The 17491-nt window shown below is 45.7% G+C and overlaps 1 protein-coding gene across 1 annotated transcript in view; it reads right to left on the bottom strand.

Annotated features, from left to right (window-relative positions):
- HDX (highly divergent homeobox) overlaps positions 1-17491 on the bottom strand; it is a 122334-nt gene that overhangs the window by 35866 nt on the left and 68977 nt on the right. The window contains 2 exon segments of the mRNA XM_038748216.1: positions 2683-2890; positions 3924-4070. Of these exon segments, the coding sequence (XP_038604144.1) occupies positions 2683-2890; positions 3924-4070 (355 nt within the window).

The following is a 17491-nucleotide window of genomic DNA, read 5'->3' as shown; positions in this document are numbered from 1 at the left end:
ACTTGCTCGAAGTCACACGGCCGACAAGTGGCAGAGGCGGGATTAGAACCCACGACCTCTGACTCCCAAGCCTGTGCTCTTTCCCCTGAGCCACGCTGCTTCTGCAATATTCAGCTGATCTTACCGTGAGCTAGAGGTGACTGTCCTAGACTCCTAAACCGTCACCCGCCCTCCCATCCTGAAACAGCTCCAGTTCTAACAGCGTTTATTGGACGTTTGATGCTGTTGATAGAGTGATTTCAACTGTTGGACGCGTCACTGAGTGCATCTGATGCACAGTTGGACTTTGGACATTTGGTTTGGGGGGATTTACCAAGAAAACACTGTTCTAAGCGCTGGGGAGGTTAAAAGGTGATCAGGTTGTCTCCTGGTTGCGTAGGGACTGTCTCTATATGTTGCCAATTTGTACTTCCCAAGCGCTTAGTACAGTGCTCTGCACATAGTAAGCGCTCAATAAATACGATTGATGATGATGATGATGATGGTGGGGGCTCACAGTCTTTATCCCCATTTCACAGAAGAGGGAACTGAGGCCCAGAGAAGTGAAGCAACTTGCCCAAAGTCACACAGCTGACAACTGGCGGAACTGGGATTTGAACCCAGGACCTCCGCCTCCAAAGCCCGGGCTCTTGCCACTGAGCCACGCTGCTTCTCAGCAGTTGGTAGGCACGTTCCCTGCCCCCGGGGAGCTTATTAGACCCCTTTTAGACTGTGAGCCCAATGTTGGGCAGGGACTGTATCTATATGTTGCCAATTTGTACTTCCCAAGCGCTTAGTACAGTGCTCTGCACATAGTAAGCGCTCAATAAATACGATTGATTGATTGATTGATTGATTTGAGCAGAATCTGGCTGGTGGCAGTTGAGAACCGGCGAGATCCTCAAGTAAACTCGGCCTTTCCCAAACGTCCTAATCCTCTCGGCTTCCTGTGGGATTTAGTCCAAGGCACTTGGGCTTTCCTGACCTTTGTCTTCAGGTATTTAGGGACCCTGTTGCTATTCCCAAATAAGAATGCTCCCCCTTCCATTTCCCCCGGGAAGGTGGAGTTTTGTAAGTCAACAACCCTTTGGACTTTGGCACCTGTATATATGTTTGTACATATTTATTACTCTATTTATTTATTTATTTTACTTGTACATATCTATTCTATTTATTTTATTTTGTTAGTATGTTTGGTTTTGTCCTCTGTCTCCCCCTTTTAGACTGTGAGCCCACTGTCGGGTAGGGACTGTCTCTATATGTTGCCAACTTGTACTTCCCAAGCGCTTAGTACAGTGCTGTGCACACAGTAAGCGCTCAATAAATACAATTGACTGATTGATTGATTGATTGATTGATTGATTTACCGCTCCTCCAAAGCCACGTGGACCTTTCGGGTTGTAAATAGGCTCTCCTTAGAATGAACGAGCCTCATCTCACTGACCTAGATTGGAAAATAAGTCTGGTCGCAAAACAATCTCTAAGTTGGCATATAAATATCTCCTGCTCCTTTGTTGCTAGGAGAATTCCTGTGTGGGTCCCATGGATTCAAAAGCCCTATAATTATTCCGCCGATGACTGTTCCTCTTGCGGTTCAATCCCCGGAGACTCCAAAGGCCTGCTCCTCGCGGAGACTGAGTCACCCTCCCTGCAAAGCCTTCGAACTGCACAACTGCACAACTGCACAAAAAGATTGGTCTTTTTGGAGACAAAAATACCTGGCTCTGTGCCGGCACCTTAACCAGAGCTGGGGATGTAAAAATACCTGGCTCTTAACCGGAGCTGGGGATGTTCTGGGCAGGGTTCGCCCCTGAGAAACAAGTAAGAGGCAGTGTGGCTCAGTGGGAAGAGCCCGGGCTTTGGAGTCGGAGGTCATGGGTTCAAATCCCGGCCCCGCCACTTGTCAGCTGGGTGACTTTGAGCAAGTCACTTCACTTCTCAGTTACCTCATCTGTAAAATGAGGATTATATATATATGTATATATGTTTGTACATATTTATTACTCTATTTATTTTACTTGTACCTATCTATTCTATTTATTTTATTTTGTTAGTATGTTTGGTTTTGTTCTCTGTCTCCCCCTTTTAACTGTGAGCCCACTGTTGGGTAGGGACTGTATATGTTGCCAACTTGTACTTCCCAAGCGCCTAGTACAGTGCTCTGCACCCAGTAAGCGCTCAATAAATACGATTGATTGATTGATTAAGACTGTGAGCCCCCCGTGGGACAACCTGATCACCTTGTAACCTCCCCAGCGCTGACAACAACATAGCAAGCGCTTAATAAATGCCATCATTATTATTATTGTTATATGTTGCCGACGTGTACTTCCTAAGCACTTAGTCCAGTGCTCTGCACACAGTAAGCGCTCAATAGATACGATTGAATGAATGACCTCGGTTCTAATCCCGGCTCTGCCACGCGTCAGGTGTGTGACCTTGGGCAAGTGACTTCACTTCCCCGTGCCTCAGCCACCCCATCTGTAAAAAGGGGGTTAAGACGGTGGGCCCTATGTGTCCAGCCCGATTACCTTATATCGACCCCGGTGCTTAGCACATAGTAAGTGCTTAATAAATACCACAGTTATTATTGCTATCACTATTATTAGATGGGTGGGATCTGGAAATATGGCTCACGCCTCTCAGGAGGACTGGCCCCCCTGGGAAACCGAGGCCGCAGACCGACGGCACGGGGCCCCTCACCTTGAGAGCTTCCTTCCGACAGGCAGATGGACACCTCGTCATTCCGGTCGTTATCCTCCCCGTGGTCCGGCCCCACTTCCTCCCCGGGGGTCACGGCGGGCTTCGGCCCGGGCTCGGGCTGCTCGGAAAAGTCGGCGGGGCCGCCTCTCGGGGGTGGGACTTCAATCCCCATTAAGCGGTACTTTCTTCTTCGGTTCCCAATCCAGGTCTTTGGGAGAGAAAGACAGAAGGAAGCCTTGAACGCACCGGGCAGAGGGGGTGGACGAGGCCAGGCTGCTAGGCGGAGGAGACCATTTACTTCTCGGAGAAGCGGCGTGGCTCAGTGGAAAGAGCCACCACAAGTCTGCTGTGTGACCTTGGGCAAGCCGCTTAACTTCTCTGAGCCTCAGTGACCTCATTTGTAAAAACGGGGATTAAGACTGTGAGCCCCACGTGGGACAACTTGATCACACTGTATCCCCCCCGGCGCTTAGAACAATCAATCAATCGTATTTATTGAGCGCTTACTGGGTGCAGAGCACTGTACTAAGCGCTTGGGCAGTCCAAGTTGGCAACATATAGAGACGGTCCCTACCCAACAGTGCGCTCACGGTCTAAAAGAACAGTGCTTTGCACATAGTAGGCACTTCACAAATGCCATCGTTATTGTTGTCATGGGGCTCGCAGTCTTAATCTCCATTTTCCAGATGAGGTAACTGAGGTCCAGAGAAGTGAAGTGACTTGCCCGAGGTCACCCAGCAGACAGGGGGTGGAGCTGGCAGTAGAACCCAGGTCCTTCTGACTCCGACTCCAGCTTATTTCACCCTTCCACGGGGCACGCGTCCCTCACACGCCCGCCGGGCCCTCCATCCCCGCGGCCGCCGTGAGGCTGAGCCTCTCCCGTCCCCATCATCATCATCATCAATAGTATTTATTAAGCGCTTACTGTGTGCAGAGCACTGTACTAAGCGCTTAGGAAGTCCAAGTTGGCAACATCTAGAGACAGTCCCTGCCCAACAGTGGGCTCACAGTCTAAAAGGGGGAGACGGAGAACAAAACCAAACATACTAACAAAAGAAAATAAATAGACTAGGTATGTACAAGTAAAATAAATAAATAAATAAAGTAATATGTACAAACATATATCCATATATACAGGTGCTGTGGGGAAGGAAAGGAGGTAAGATGGGGGGGATGGAGAGGGGGGCGAGGGGGAGAGGAAGGAAGGGGCTCAGTGTGGGAAGGCCTCCCGGAGTCCTCACCCGCACGATCTCGCAGTCCACGTTCAGCTCGGCCGCCACGGCTTCGATCTTCTCCCGGCACACGGAGCCCAGGCTGGTCATGCCGTTGTCCCAGTACTTTTTGAGGGTGGCCAGGTCTCGGTCGCTGAACTGGGTGCGGTCCTGGAGCTGCCGGACAGAGAAGCGTTTCGCCCCGGATTCGTCCGCTCTCTTCCTCCCTTCAAGGCCCTACTGAGAGCTCACCTCCTCCAGGAGGCCTTCCCACACTCAGCCCCCTCCTTCCTCTCCCCCTCGTCCCCCCCTCCATCCCCCCCCCCGTCTTACCTCCTTCCCTTCCCCACAGCACCTGTATAGATGTATATATGTTTGTACAGATTTATTTATTAAGCGCTTACTATGTGCAAAGCACTGTTCTGAGGGCTGGGGAGGTCACAAGGTGATCAGGTTGTCCCACAGGGGGCTCACAGTCTTAATCCCCATTTTCCAGATGAGGGAACTGAGGCACAGAGGAGTGAAGTGACTTGCCCAAAGTCACCCAGCTGACAATTGGCAGAGCCGGGATTTGAACCCATGACCTCTGACTCCAAAGCCCGGGCTCTTTCCACTGAGCCATACTGTATATATGTATATCCTGACTGTGAGCCCACTGTTGGGTAGGGACCGTCTCTATATGTTGCCAATTTGTACTTCCCAAGCGCTTAGTACAGTGCTCTGCACATAGTAAGCGCTCAATAAATACGATTGATGATGATGATGATGATTGTACATATTTATTACTCTATTTTATTTGTACATATTTATTCTATTTATTTTATTTTGTAAATATGTTTTGTTTTGTTGTCCGTCTCCCCCTTCTAGACTGGAAGCCCGCTGTTGGGTAGGGACTGTCTCTATATGTTGCCAACTTGTACTTCCCAAGCGCTTAGTACAGTGCTCTACACACAGTAAGCGCTCAATAAATACGATTGAATGAATGTTACTCTATTTATTTATTTTACTTGTACCTATCTATTCCATTTTATTTTGTTAGTATGTTTGGTTTTGTTCTCTGTCTCCCCCTTCTAGACTGTGAGCCCACTGTTGGGTAGGGACTGTCTCTAGATGTTGCCAGTTTACTTAACTTCTCTGAGCCTCAGTTACCTCATCTGTAAAAATGGGGATTAAGACTGTGAGCCCCACATGGGACAACTTGATTACACTGTATCCCCCCCAGCGCTTAGAACAGTGCTTTGCACATAGTATATATGTATATATGCTTGTACATATTTATTACCCTATTTATTTATTTATTTATTTTACTTGTACATATCTATTCTATTTATTTTATTTTGTTAGTATGTTTGGTTTTGTTCTGTCTCCCCCTTTTAGACTGTGAGCCCACTGTTGGGTAGGGACTGTCTCTAGATGTTGCCAACTTGGACTTCCCAAGCGCTTAGTACAGTGCTCTGCACACAGTAAGCGCTCAATAAATACGATTGATGATGATGATGATGATGTTGGGTAGGGACTGTCTCTAGATGCTGCCAGCTTACTTAACTTCTCTGAGCCTCGGTTACCTCATCTGTAAAAATGGGGATTTAAGACTGTGAGCCCCCCATGGGACAACTTGATCACACTGTATCCCCCCCAGCGCTTAGAACAGTGCTTTGCACATAGTAAGCGCTTAACAAATGCCATCATCATTATTACCATGGGGCTCGCGGTCTTAATCTCCATTTTCCAGATGAGGCAGCTGAGGTCCGGAGAAGTGAAGTGACTTGCCCGAGGTCACCCAGCAGACAGGGGGTGGAGCTGCTCTGCACCCGGTAAGCGCTCAATAAATACCAATAAATACGATTGATTGATTGCCACCTTGTACTTCCCAAGCGCTCAGTGCAGCGCTCTGCACACAGGAAGCGCTCAATAAATACGATTGATGATGATGATTGATTGATTGATTGATTGAAAGCGCCCGGAGACCCCCGCCCGAGCCCACCTCCCCAACCCTGCGGGACCTGAGGCGGATGGCGATACTATTATCTCGCTTGCCGTGTCGGCTTCCACCAGGAAAGCGACCGTTGGGCTCTTATATCGGGGCCTATTTCCGGGCGTTATTTTTCTAATTCATCTCTCCAATTCCTGCTGAGAAACAGCACGGCGCAGTGGAGAGACCCCGGGCCTGGTCTCTAGGTCACGAGTTCTAATCCCGGCTCCCCCACTGGCCCGCTGTGTGGCCTTAGCCAAGTCACTTCACTTTTCTGTGCCTCCGCTGCCTCACCTGTAAAATGGGGATCAATCAATCAATCGTATTTATTGAGCGCTTACTATGTGCAGAGCACTGTACTAAGCGCTTAGCACTGTACTAAGCGCTTAAGATGGAGACTGGGAGACTGGGATGGAGACTGGGAGCCCCACGTGGGGCGGGGGTTGCGTCCAACCCCATTTGCCTGTATCCACCCCAGAGCTTAATACGGTGCCCGGCACGTAGTAAGCACTTAACGAATACCGCAGCTATTATTGCTATTATCATTACCATTATTAATAATAATGGCAATAATAAGAATAATAATAATTATTTCTTTCAATAGCCTTCCCTCAAGCCCCGCAATTATGCTATGACTGTTTCTCCGAAGCCGCCGACTTGACATCCGTCCGCGTGTTTTCTTTTGTTGTCGCATCTCCTCCTGCCTTCAGGACATCTCCATCTGGATGTCCGCCCGCCACCTAAAGCTCAACATGTCGAAGACTGAGCTCCTTGTCTTCCCTCCCAAACCTTTCCCTCTCCCTGACTTTCCCATCTCTGTTGACGGCACTACCATCCTTCCCGTCTCACAAGCCCGCAACCTTGGTGTCATCCTCGACTCCGCTCTCTCATTCACCCCTCACATCCAAGCCGTCACCAAAACCTGCCGGTCTCAGCTGCGCAACATTGCCAAGATCCGCCCTTTCCTCTCCATCCAAACCGCTACCCTGCTCATTCAAGCTCTCATCCTATCCCGTCTGGACTACTGCACCAGCCTTCTCTCTGATCTCCCATCCTCCTGTCTCTCTCCACTTCAATCCATACTTCATGCTGCTGCCCGGATTATCTTTGTCCAGAAACGCTCTGGGCATATTACTCCCTTCCTCAAAAATCTCCAGTGGCTACCAATCAATCTGCGCATCAGGCAGAAACTCCTCACCCTGGGCTTCAAGGCTGTCCATCCATCCCCTCGCTCCCTCCTACCTCACCTCCCTTCTCTCCTTCTCCATCCCAGCCCGCACCCTCCGCTCCTCCACCACTAATCTCCTCACTGTACCTCGCTCTCGCCTGTCCCGCCATCGACCCCCGGCCCACGTCATCCCCCGGGCCTGGAATGCCCTCCCTCTGCCCCTCCGCCAAGCTCGCTCTCTTCCTCCCTTCAAGGCCCTGCTGAGAGCTCACCTCCTCCAGGAGGCCTTCCCAGACTGAGCCCATTCTTTCCTCTCCCCCTCGTCCCCCTCTCCATCCCCCCGTCTTACCTCCTTCCCTTCCCCACAGCACCTGTATATATGTATATATGGTTGTACATATTTATTACTCTATTTATTTATTTACTTATTTATTTTACTTGTACATTTCTATCCTACTTATTTTATTTTGTTGGTATGTTTGGTTCTGTTCTCTGTCTCCCCCTTTTAGACTGTGAGCCCACTGTTGGGTAGGGACTGTCTCTATGTGATGCCAATTTGTACTTCCCAAGCGCTTAGTACAGTGCTCTGCACATAGTAAGCGCTCAATAAATACGATTGATTGATTGATTGATTGTCCGTCTCCCCCTTCCAGACGGTAAGCCCGCGGTTGGGTAGGGACCGTCCCTCTATGCTGCCAACTTGGACTTCCCAAGCGCTTAGTACAGTGCTCTGCACACATTAAGCGCTCAATTTAAATGGATGAATGACACCCCTTTATGCTTCTTGGTAATTCCTCAAATTCTTGACCCACCCGGATGTGGAGTAATGACTCCCACAGTACGGCCAAGGAGCAAGACAGAGAAAGCTGAAGTGACCGGCCTCTACGATGAAGTTAGGAGCGAGCTGCAAACGGACAGAAGACACGGACCGGTCAGTCGGTCGATCGTATTTATTGAGCGCTTACTGTGTGCAGAGCACTGTACTAAGCGCTTGGGAAGTCCAAGTTGGCAACATATAGAGACGGTCCCTACCCAACAGTGGGCTCACAGTCTAAAAGGACCTCCAACTCCCAGGCCATCCAGAACCTATCGGGGGGACACAGACGCTCAGTACAGTGCTCTGCACACAGTAAGCGCTCAATAAATACGATTGATTGATAGACCCCCCCCACCCCCACCCCTCCTCCTCTCTAGGGAAAAACCCACTTCCTTAGAAGGACAGTTTCCATCATCCCCCTTTTAGACTGTGAGCCCACTGTTGGGTAGGGACCGTCTCTATATGTTGCCAACTTGGACTTCCCAAGCGCTTAGTACAGTGCTCTGCACCCAGTAAGCGCTCAATAAATATGATTGATTGATTGATTGATCATCATCACCGCGCAGCATGGCTCAGGGGAAAGAGCACGGGCTTTGGAGTCAGGGGTCATGGGTTCAAATCCTCGTGAGCTGTGTGACTTTGGGCAAGTCTCTGCGCCTCCGTTACCTCACCTGTAAAATGGGGATGAAGACTGTGAGCCCCCCGTGGGACAACCTGATCACCTTGTAACCTCCCCAGTGCTCAGAACAGTGCTTTGTACAGAGAAAGCGCTTAATAAATGCCATCATTATTATTATTATTATTATTATTATTATCATCATCAATAGTAAGCCAGTAATGGGCAGGGAACGTGCCTGCGCATTCTGCTGCACCGTGCTCTCCCAAGCGGGCCGTACAATGCTCTGTGTTCAATAAAGGCTACTGTTTGATTTTCTGAGAACTTACTGTGTGCTGAGCAATCAATCAATCGTATTTATTGAGCGCTTACTGGGTGCAGAGCACTGTACTAAGCGCTTGGGAAGTCCAAGTTGGCAACATATAGAGACGGTCCCTACCCAACAGCGGGCTCACAGTCTAAAAGGGGGAGACAGAGAACAAAACCAAACATACTAACAAAATAAAATAAATGAGCACTGTACCAAATGCTTGGGAGCGTACAATAAAGATGGTAGATCTGTTCCTTGTCTGTTTATTTATTTATTTTACTGGTACATATTTATTCTATTTCTTTTATTTTGTTAATATGTTTGGTTTTGTTCTCCGTCTCCCCCTTCTAGCCTGTGAGCCCGCTGTTGGGTAGAGGGACCGTCTCTAGATGTTGCCGACTTGGACTTCCCAAGCGCTTAGTATCATCATCATCATCATCATCATCATCAATCGTATTTATTGAGCGCTTACTGCGTGCAGAGCACTGTACTAAGCGCTTGGGAAGTACAAATTGGCAACAAATAGAGACGGTCCCTACCCAACAGTGGGCTCACAGTCTAAAAGGGGGGAGACGGAGAGCAAAACCAAACATACTAACAAAATAAAATCAATAGAATAGATATGTACAAGTAAAATAGATAAATAAATAGAGTAATAAATCGATCGTATTTATTGAGCGCTTACTATGTGTAGAGCACTGTACTAAGCGCTTGGGAAGTACAAATTGGCACCATATAGAGACAGTCCCTACCCAACAGTGGGCTCACAGTCTAAAAGGGGGAGACAGAGAACAAAACCAAACATACTAACAAAATAAAATAAATAGAATAGATATGCACAAATAAAATAAATAAATAAATAAATAGAGTAAAAAATATGTACAAACATATATACAGGTGCTGTGGGGAAGGGAAGGAGGTAAGATGGGGGGGATGGAGAGGGGGACGAGGGGGAGAGGAAGGAAGGGATGAATCATCATCATCATCATCAATTGTATTTATTGAGCGCTTACTGTGTGCAGAGCACTGTACTAAGCGCTTGGGAAGTACAAGTTGGCAACGTCTAGAGACAGTCCCTACCCAACAGCGGGCTCACAGTCTAAAAGGGGGGAGACAGAGAGCAAAACCAAACATACTAACAAAATAAAATCAATAGAATAGATATGTACAAGTAAAATAAAGAGTAACAAATAAGTACAAACATATATACATGGGCACACAATAAGCGCTCAATAAATACGACTGAATGAATGAATGAACGAGCATGAATTCCTGAGCGCTTGACACTTAGTAAGTGCTTAACAAATGCCCAAACTACTGTTAATTGTTGTTATTACTACGGCAATGATTTTTCCCGTCACTGCCCGTGCGTTTCCGAGCTCTCTGGCTTCAAATCCACATGAAGGTCACCTCTTTCAGCCCCTAATCCCGGCTCTGCCGCTCGTCTGCTGTGTGACCCTGGGCAAGTCGCTTCACCTCTCTGAGCCTCAGTTCCCTCATCCCTAACAAGGATTAAGAGCGTGAGGCCCATGGACCGTGTCCGACCTGATTAGCTTGTGTCTGTCCCAGAGTTGGTACGGTGCCCAGCACATAGTAAGAGGTCAGCAAATACAAAAAAGGTGGGTGGGCTGAGTTCAAGACACGCGCACTTACATTAAGGTTTCTAAGAAAGGATCAGTAAAGGTCAGTGGCCTCGGAAGACTGGACTCTGATTATGATTCTGTCACAGCCTAACCCTAACCCTTTTAGACTGTGAGCCCACTGTTGGGTAGGGACTGTCTCTATATGTTGCCAACTTTTACTTCCCAAGAGCTTAGTACAGTGCTCTGCACACAGTAAGCGCTCAATAAATACGATTGATGATGATGAAAGAGCAGGGGCATGAGAGTCACAGGACCTGGGTTCTAATCCCACCTCCCCACTTGCCTGCTGTGTGACTTAGGGCGAGTCTTCTCTGTGCCTCAGTTACCACATCCGTAAAACGGGGATTAAGACTGCGAGGCCCATGGGGAACGTGGGCTGTGTCTGACCTGATTAGCTTCTCTGACTCAGTTCCCTCATCTGCAAAATGGGGACTCTGTACCCGTTCTCCCTCCTGCTTAGACTATAAACCCTGGGAGTCAGAGAGACCTGGGTTCATTCATTCATTCATTCATTCATTCATTCATTCAATCATATTTATTGAGCGCTTACTGTTTGCAGAGCACTGTACTAAGTGCTTGGGAAGTACAAGTTGGCAACATCCAGAGATGGTCCCTACCCAACAGTGGGCTCACAGTCTAGAAGGGGGAGACAGAGAACAAAACAAAACTTATTAACAAAATAAAATAGAATAAATACGTACAAATAAAATGAATAGAGTAATAAATATGTACAAACATATATACATATATACAGGATATACATATATACAGTATATATATTCATTCATTCATTCATTCAATCATATCTATTGAGCGCTTACTGTGTGCAGAGCACTGGACTAAGTGCTTGGGACGTACAATCAATCAATCATATTTATTGAGCGCTTACTTTGTGCAGAGCACTGTACTAAGCACTTGGGAAGTACAAGTTGGCAACATATAGAGACAGTCCCTACCCAACAGTGGGCTCACAGTCTAGAAGGGGGAGACAGACAACAAAACAAAACATATTGACAAAATAAAATAAATAGAACAAATATGTACAAATAAAATAAATAGAGTAATAAATATGTACAAACATATATACATATATAAAAACATATATACAGGATATACATATATACAGTATACATATTCATTCATTCATTCAATCAATGGTATTTATTGAGTGCTTACTGTGTGCACAGCACTGTACTAAGCGCTTGGGACGTACAAGTTGGCAACATATAGAGACGGTCCCTACCCAACAGCGGGCTCACAGTCTAGAAAGGGGAGACAGACAACAAAACAAAACATGCTAACAAAATAAAATAAATAGAATAAATATGTACACATAAAATAGAGTAATAAATATGTACAAACATATATACATATATACAGGATATACATATATACAGTATGGCTCAGTGGAAAGAGCCCGGGCTTTGGAGTCAGAGGTCACGGGTTCAAATCCCAGCTCTGCCAATTGTCAGCTGTGTGACTTTGGGCAAGTCACTTCACTTCTCTGGGCCTCAGTTACCTCATCTGGAAAATGGGGATGAAGACTGTGAGCCCCCTGTGGGACAACCTGATCACCTTGTAACCTCCCCAGCGCTTAGAACAGTGCTTTGCCCATAGTAAGCGCTTAATAAATGCCGTCATTATTTATTATTATTATAAATACAGGGTTCTAATCCTGGCTCCGCCACAGGTCTGCTGTGTGACCTCGGGCAAGTCACTCATCTTCTCTGGGCCTCAGTTACCTCATCTGTAAAATAGGGATTAAGACTGTGAGCCCCCCGTGGGACAACCTGATCACCTGGTATCCACCCCAGTGCTTAGAACAGTGCTTTGCACATAGTAAGCGCTTAATAAATGCCATCATTATTATTATTATCTGTAAAATGGGGACTAAGAGTGTGAGCCCCATGGGGGACAGGGGCCGCGTCCAGCTTAACCTGTATTTATCCCAGTGCTTTGAACAGTACCTGGCACATAGGAAGTGCTTTACATGTACCATAATCATTATTATTAACAAATACCACAAAAATCACAATTTTGCATTGGCTTTAAAAAAAAAAAAGACACTAAATCGAGTGGATGACTGAACCAAAGAGGATTTTGCTGTGAATATCTGATAATTTGGGCACGCCCACCGGTGCCATGGGGGCATGCCTGGCAGGAGGGAGCAGCGTGGCTCAGTGGGAAGAGCCCGGGCTTTGGAGTCAGAGGTCATGGGTTCAAATCCCGGCTCTGCCAATTGTCAGCTGGGTGACTTTGGGCAAGTCACTTCACTTCTCTGGGCCTCAGTTCCCTCATCTGTAAAATGGGGATTAAGACTGTGAGCCCCACGTGGGACAACCTGATCACCTCGTATCCCCCCCGGCACTTAGAACAGTGCTTTGCACATAGTAAGCGCTTAACAAATACCATCATTATTATTATAGAAGGGGGAGACAAGAGAACAAAACCAAACACATTAACAAAATAAAATAAATAGAATAGATATGTACAAGTAAAATAGAGTAATAAATATGTACAAACATATATACAGGACATATTCACGTCCCCTAGACCGTAAGATCTTTGAGGGAAAGGAACGCGTCTACCAACTCCGTTGCACTGTATTCTTCCGTGTGCTTAGAACGGTGCTCTGTACCCAATAAGCGCTCAATAAATACCATTTATCATCATCAATCGTATTTATTGAGCGCTTACTATGTGCAGAGCACTGTATTAAGCGCTTGGGAAGTACAAATTGGCAACATATAGAGACAGTCCCTACCCAACAGTGGGCTCTCATTTATGATTAATGAGTACAGTGCTCTGCACATAGTAAGCGCTCAATAAATATGATTGATGATGATGAAAATCCTCAGAGACTTTTACTGACTACTCGGATAGTGGCAGGAAGGGGTGGAGAAGATAAATCCCCCCACCCCCAGAAGGAGATACTCTATGGAGCCCCAGTTTTTTGTGGGTCCCCAAAGGTTTACATTCACGTGCCATTAATCTTCCCCCTCACCCCCCCTCACTCCTCCCTTCCTCTCAGGAACGTGTTTCGGAGAAAAGGTGGGACATGAAGAGAACCTCTGAGGAAAAATCAAGGCCGACTGGGATGATAAGGTCTGCAGGAAAGAAGACTCGGGGGAGCTGATGTGGATCGCCTTGAAGGGTTATTAGGTGGGAGACAGAGACTGAACGTTCTCCGCCTTTGAGGACAGAAGGAGAAAAAATCACGGTTTAGGCTGCGGCCCGAAGGAGGGACCTCAATCATCATCAATCGTATTTATTGAGCGCTTACTATGTGCAGAGCACTGTACTAAGCACTTGGGAAGTACAAATTGGCAACATATAGAGACAGTCCCTACCCAACAGTGGGCTCACAGTCTAAAAGACCTCAATAAATACTAAAAAGCGACTGGGACGTCTAATCCCGCGACAGGCTACCGAGGGAAGTTGGGGTGTTTTCTCCTTCGGGATTTATTAAGAACAAGATTTGCCTGGGAAAATTACTTGACGTATTTTTTTTCTGCTCTTTAAAATTGGGTCTTCTCTCAAACTGCACGAAGGCAAGAGGAAAATGAAAAGCATCCACAGGGATGCCTATGAAAAGAGCAATCAATCGATCGATGTTGTGTGCGGAGCTACTTTGGGAGAAGACAATAAAACAGAGTTGGCAGGCACGTTCCCCGCTCACAAGGAGATTACGGTCTAGACAAATATCTTTGATCGACTGATTGATTGACTGGGAGAAATCAGTCAGACTGGGCAATCAATTGATCGATGTTGTGTGCGGAGCTACTTGGGAGAAGACAATAAAACAGAGTTGGCAGGCACGTTCCCCGCTCACAAGGAGATTACGGTCTAGAGAAATATCTTTGATCGACTGATTGGTTGACTGGGAGAAATCGGTCAGACTGGGCAATCAATTGATCGATGTTGTGTGCGGAGCTACTTGGGAGAAGACAATAAAACAGAGTTGGCAGGCACGTTCCCCGCTCACAAGGAGATTATGGTCTAGACAAATAGCTTTGATTGATTGATCGACTGGGAGAAATCGGTCAGACTGGGCCACGGGATCAGGAGTCCAGTGTTTTTTTTTTTGGGTTCTTGGCATTTCTGATTCTGTACAGATGATGGAGACAGATATATACACCTGTATATATGTATATATGTGTGTACGTATTTATTACTCTATTTTACTTGTACATATCTATTCTATTTATTTTATTTTGTTAGCATGTTTGGTTTTGTTCTCCGTCTCCCCCTTTTAGACTGTGAGCCCACTGTTGGGTAGGGGCCGTCTCTATATGTTGCCAACTTGTACTTTCCAAGCGCTTAGTACAGTGCTCTGCACACAGTAAGCGCTCAACAAATACGATTGATTGATTGACTGATTGATCGATATTGTGTGCGGAGCTACTTGGGAGAAGGCAATAAAACAGAGTTGGCAGACACAGTACCTGCTCACAAGGAGATTACGGTCTAGACAAATATCTTTGATCGACTGGGAGAAATCGGTCAGACTGGGCAACGGGATCAGGAGTCCAGTGGTTTTTTTTTTGGTTCTTGGCATTTCTGATTCTGTACGGATGACGGAGACAGATAGATACACCTGTATATATGTATATATGTGTGTACATATTTATTACTCTATTTATTTATTTTACTTGTGCATACCTATTCTATTTATTTTATTTTGTTAGTATGTTTGGCTTTGTTCTCTGTCTCCCCCTTTTAGACTGTGAGCCCACTGCTGGGTAGGGACTGTCTCTCTATGTTGCCAACTTGGACTTCCCAAGCACTTAGTACAGCGCTCTGCACACAGTAAGCGCTCAATAAATACGATTGATGATGATGATTTTACTTGTACATATCTATTCTATTTATTTTATTTTGTTAGTATGTTTGGTTTTGTTCTCCGTCTCCCCCTTCTAGACTGTGAGCCCACTGTTGGGTAGGGACTGTCTATGTTGCCAACTTGTACTTCCCAAGCGCTTAGTACAGCGCTCTGCACACAGTAAGCGCTCAATAAATACGATTGATTGATTGATTGATTGATCGATGTTGTGTGCGGAGCTACTTGGGAGAAGACAATAAAACAGAGTTGGCAGACACATTCCCAGCTCACAAGGAGATTATGGACTAGACAAATATCTTTGATTGACTGATCGACTGGGAGAAATTGGTCAGACTGGGCCACGGGATCAGGAGTCCAGTGGTTTTTTTTTTTGGTTCTTGGCATTTCTGATTCTGTACAGATGACGGAGACAGATATATACACCTGTATATATGTATATACGTGTGTACATATTTATTACTCTATTTATTTATTTTACTTGTACATATCTATTCTATTTATTTTATTTTGTTAGCATGTTTGGTTTTGTTCTCTGTCTCCCCCTTTTAGACTGTGAGCCCACTGTTGGGTAGGGACTGTCTCTCTATGTTGCCAACTTGTACTTCCCAAGCGCTTAGTACAGTGCTCTGCACACAGTAAGCGCTCAATAAATACGATTGATTGATTGATCGATGTTGTGTGCGGAGCTACCTGGGAGAAGACAACAAAACAGAGTTGGCAGACACACACAGTACCTGCTCACAAGGAGATTACGGTCTAGACAAATATCTTTGATCGATTGGGAGAAATCAGTCAGACTGGGCCACGGGATCAGGAATCCAGTGTTTTTTTTGGTTCTTGGCATTTCTGATTCTGTACAGATGATGGAGACAGATATATACACCTGTATATATGTGTATATATATATATATATATATATATGTATATATATATATATATGTAGAGAAGCAGTGTGGCTCAGGGGAAAGAGCACAGGCTTTGGAGTCAGGGGTCATGGGTTCAAATCCCGGCTCCGCCAATTGTCAGCTGTGTGACTTTGGGCAAGTCACTTAACTTCTTTGTGCCTCAGTTACCTGTTCTGTAAAATGGGAATTAAGACTGTGAGCCCCCTGTGGGACAACCTGATTGCCTTGTAACCTCCCCAGAGCTTAGAACAGTGCTCTGCACATAGTAAGCGCTTAATAACAGCCATTATTACTATTATTATATATGTGTGTACATATTTATTACTCTATTTATTTATTTTACTTGTACATATCTATTCTATTTATTTTATTTTGTTAGTATGTTTGGTTTTGTTCTCTGTCTCACCCTTTAAGACTGTGAGCCCACTGTCGGGTAGGGACCGTCTCTCTGTGTTGCCAACTTGGACTTCCCAAGCGCTTAGCACAGTGCTCTGCACACAGTAAGCGCTCAATAAATACGATTGATTGATTGATTGATCGATGTTGTGTGCGGAGCTACTTGGGAGAAGGCAATAAAACAGAGTTGGCACAGTACCAGCTCACAAGGAGATTACGGTCTAGACAAATATCTTTGATCGACTGGGAGAAATCGGTCAGACTGGGCCACGGGATCAGGAATCCAGTGGTTTTTTTTGGTTCTTGGCATTTCTGATTCTGTACGGATGACGGAGACAGATATATGCACCTGTATATATGTATATATGTGTGTAAATATTTATTACTCTATTTATTTATTTATTTATTTTACTTGTACATATCTATTCTATTTATTTTATTTTGTTACTATGTTTTGTTCTGTTGTCCGTCTCCCCCTTCTAGACTGTGAGCCCACTGTTGGGTAGGGACTGTCTCTCTACGTTGCCAACTTGTACTTCCCAAGCGCTTAGTACAGTGCTCTGAACACAGTAAGCGCTCAATAAATACGATTGATTGATTGATTGATTGATCGATGTTGTGTGCGGAGCTATTTGGGAGAAGACAATAAAACAGAGTTGGCAGACACATTCCCAGCTCACAAGGAGATTACGGTCTAGACAGATATCTTTGATTGATTGATCGACTGGGAGAAATCGGTCAGACTGGGCCACGGGATCAGGAGTCCAGTGTTTTTTTTTTTGGTTCTTGGCATTTCTGATTCTGTACGGATGACGGAGACAGATAGATACACCTGTATATATGTATATATGTGTGTACATATTTATTACTCTATTTATTTATTTATTTTACTTGTACATATCTATTCTATTTATTTTATTTTGTTAGC

The sequence above is a fragment of the Tachyglossus aculeatus genome, chromosome 6 (genome assembly GCF_015852505.1).
Source record: "Tachyglossus aculeatus isolate mTacAcu1 chromosome 6, mTacAcu1.pri, whole genome shotgun sequence".
In the NCBI taxonomy this organism is placed as follows: Eukaryota; Metazoa; Chordata; class Mammalia; order Monotremata; family Tachyglossidae; genus Tachyglossus; species Tachyglossus aculeatus.
The sequence above is the reverse complement of the archived record's forward strand: the minus strand, read 5'-3'. Positions and strand labels throughout refer to the sequence as shown.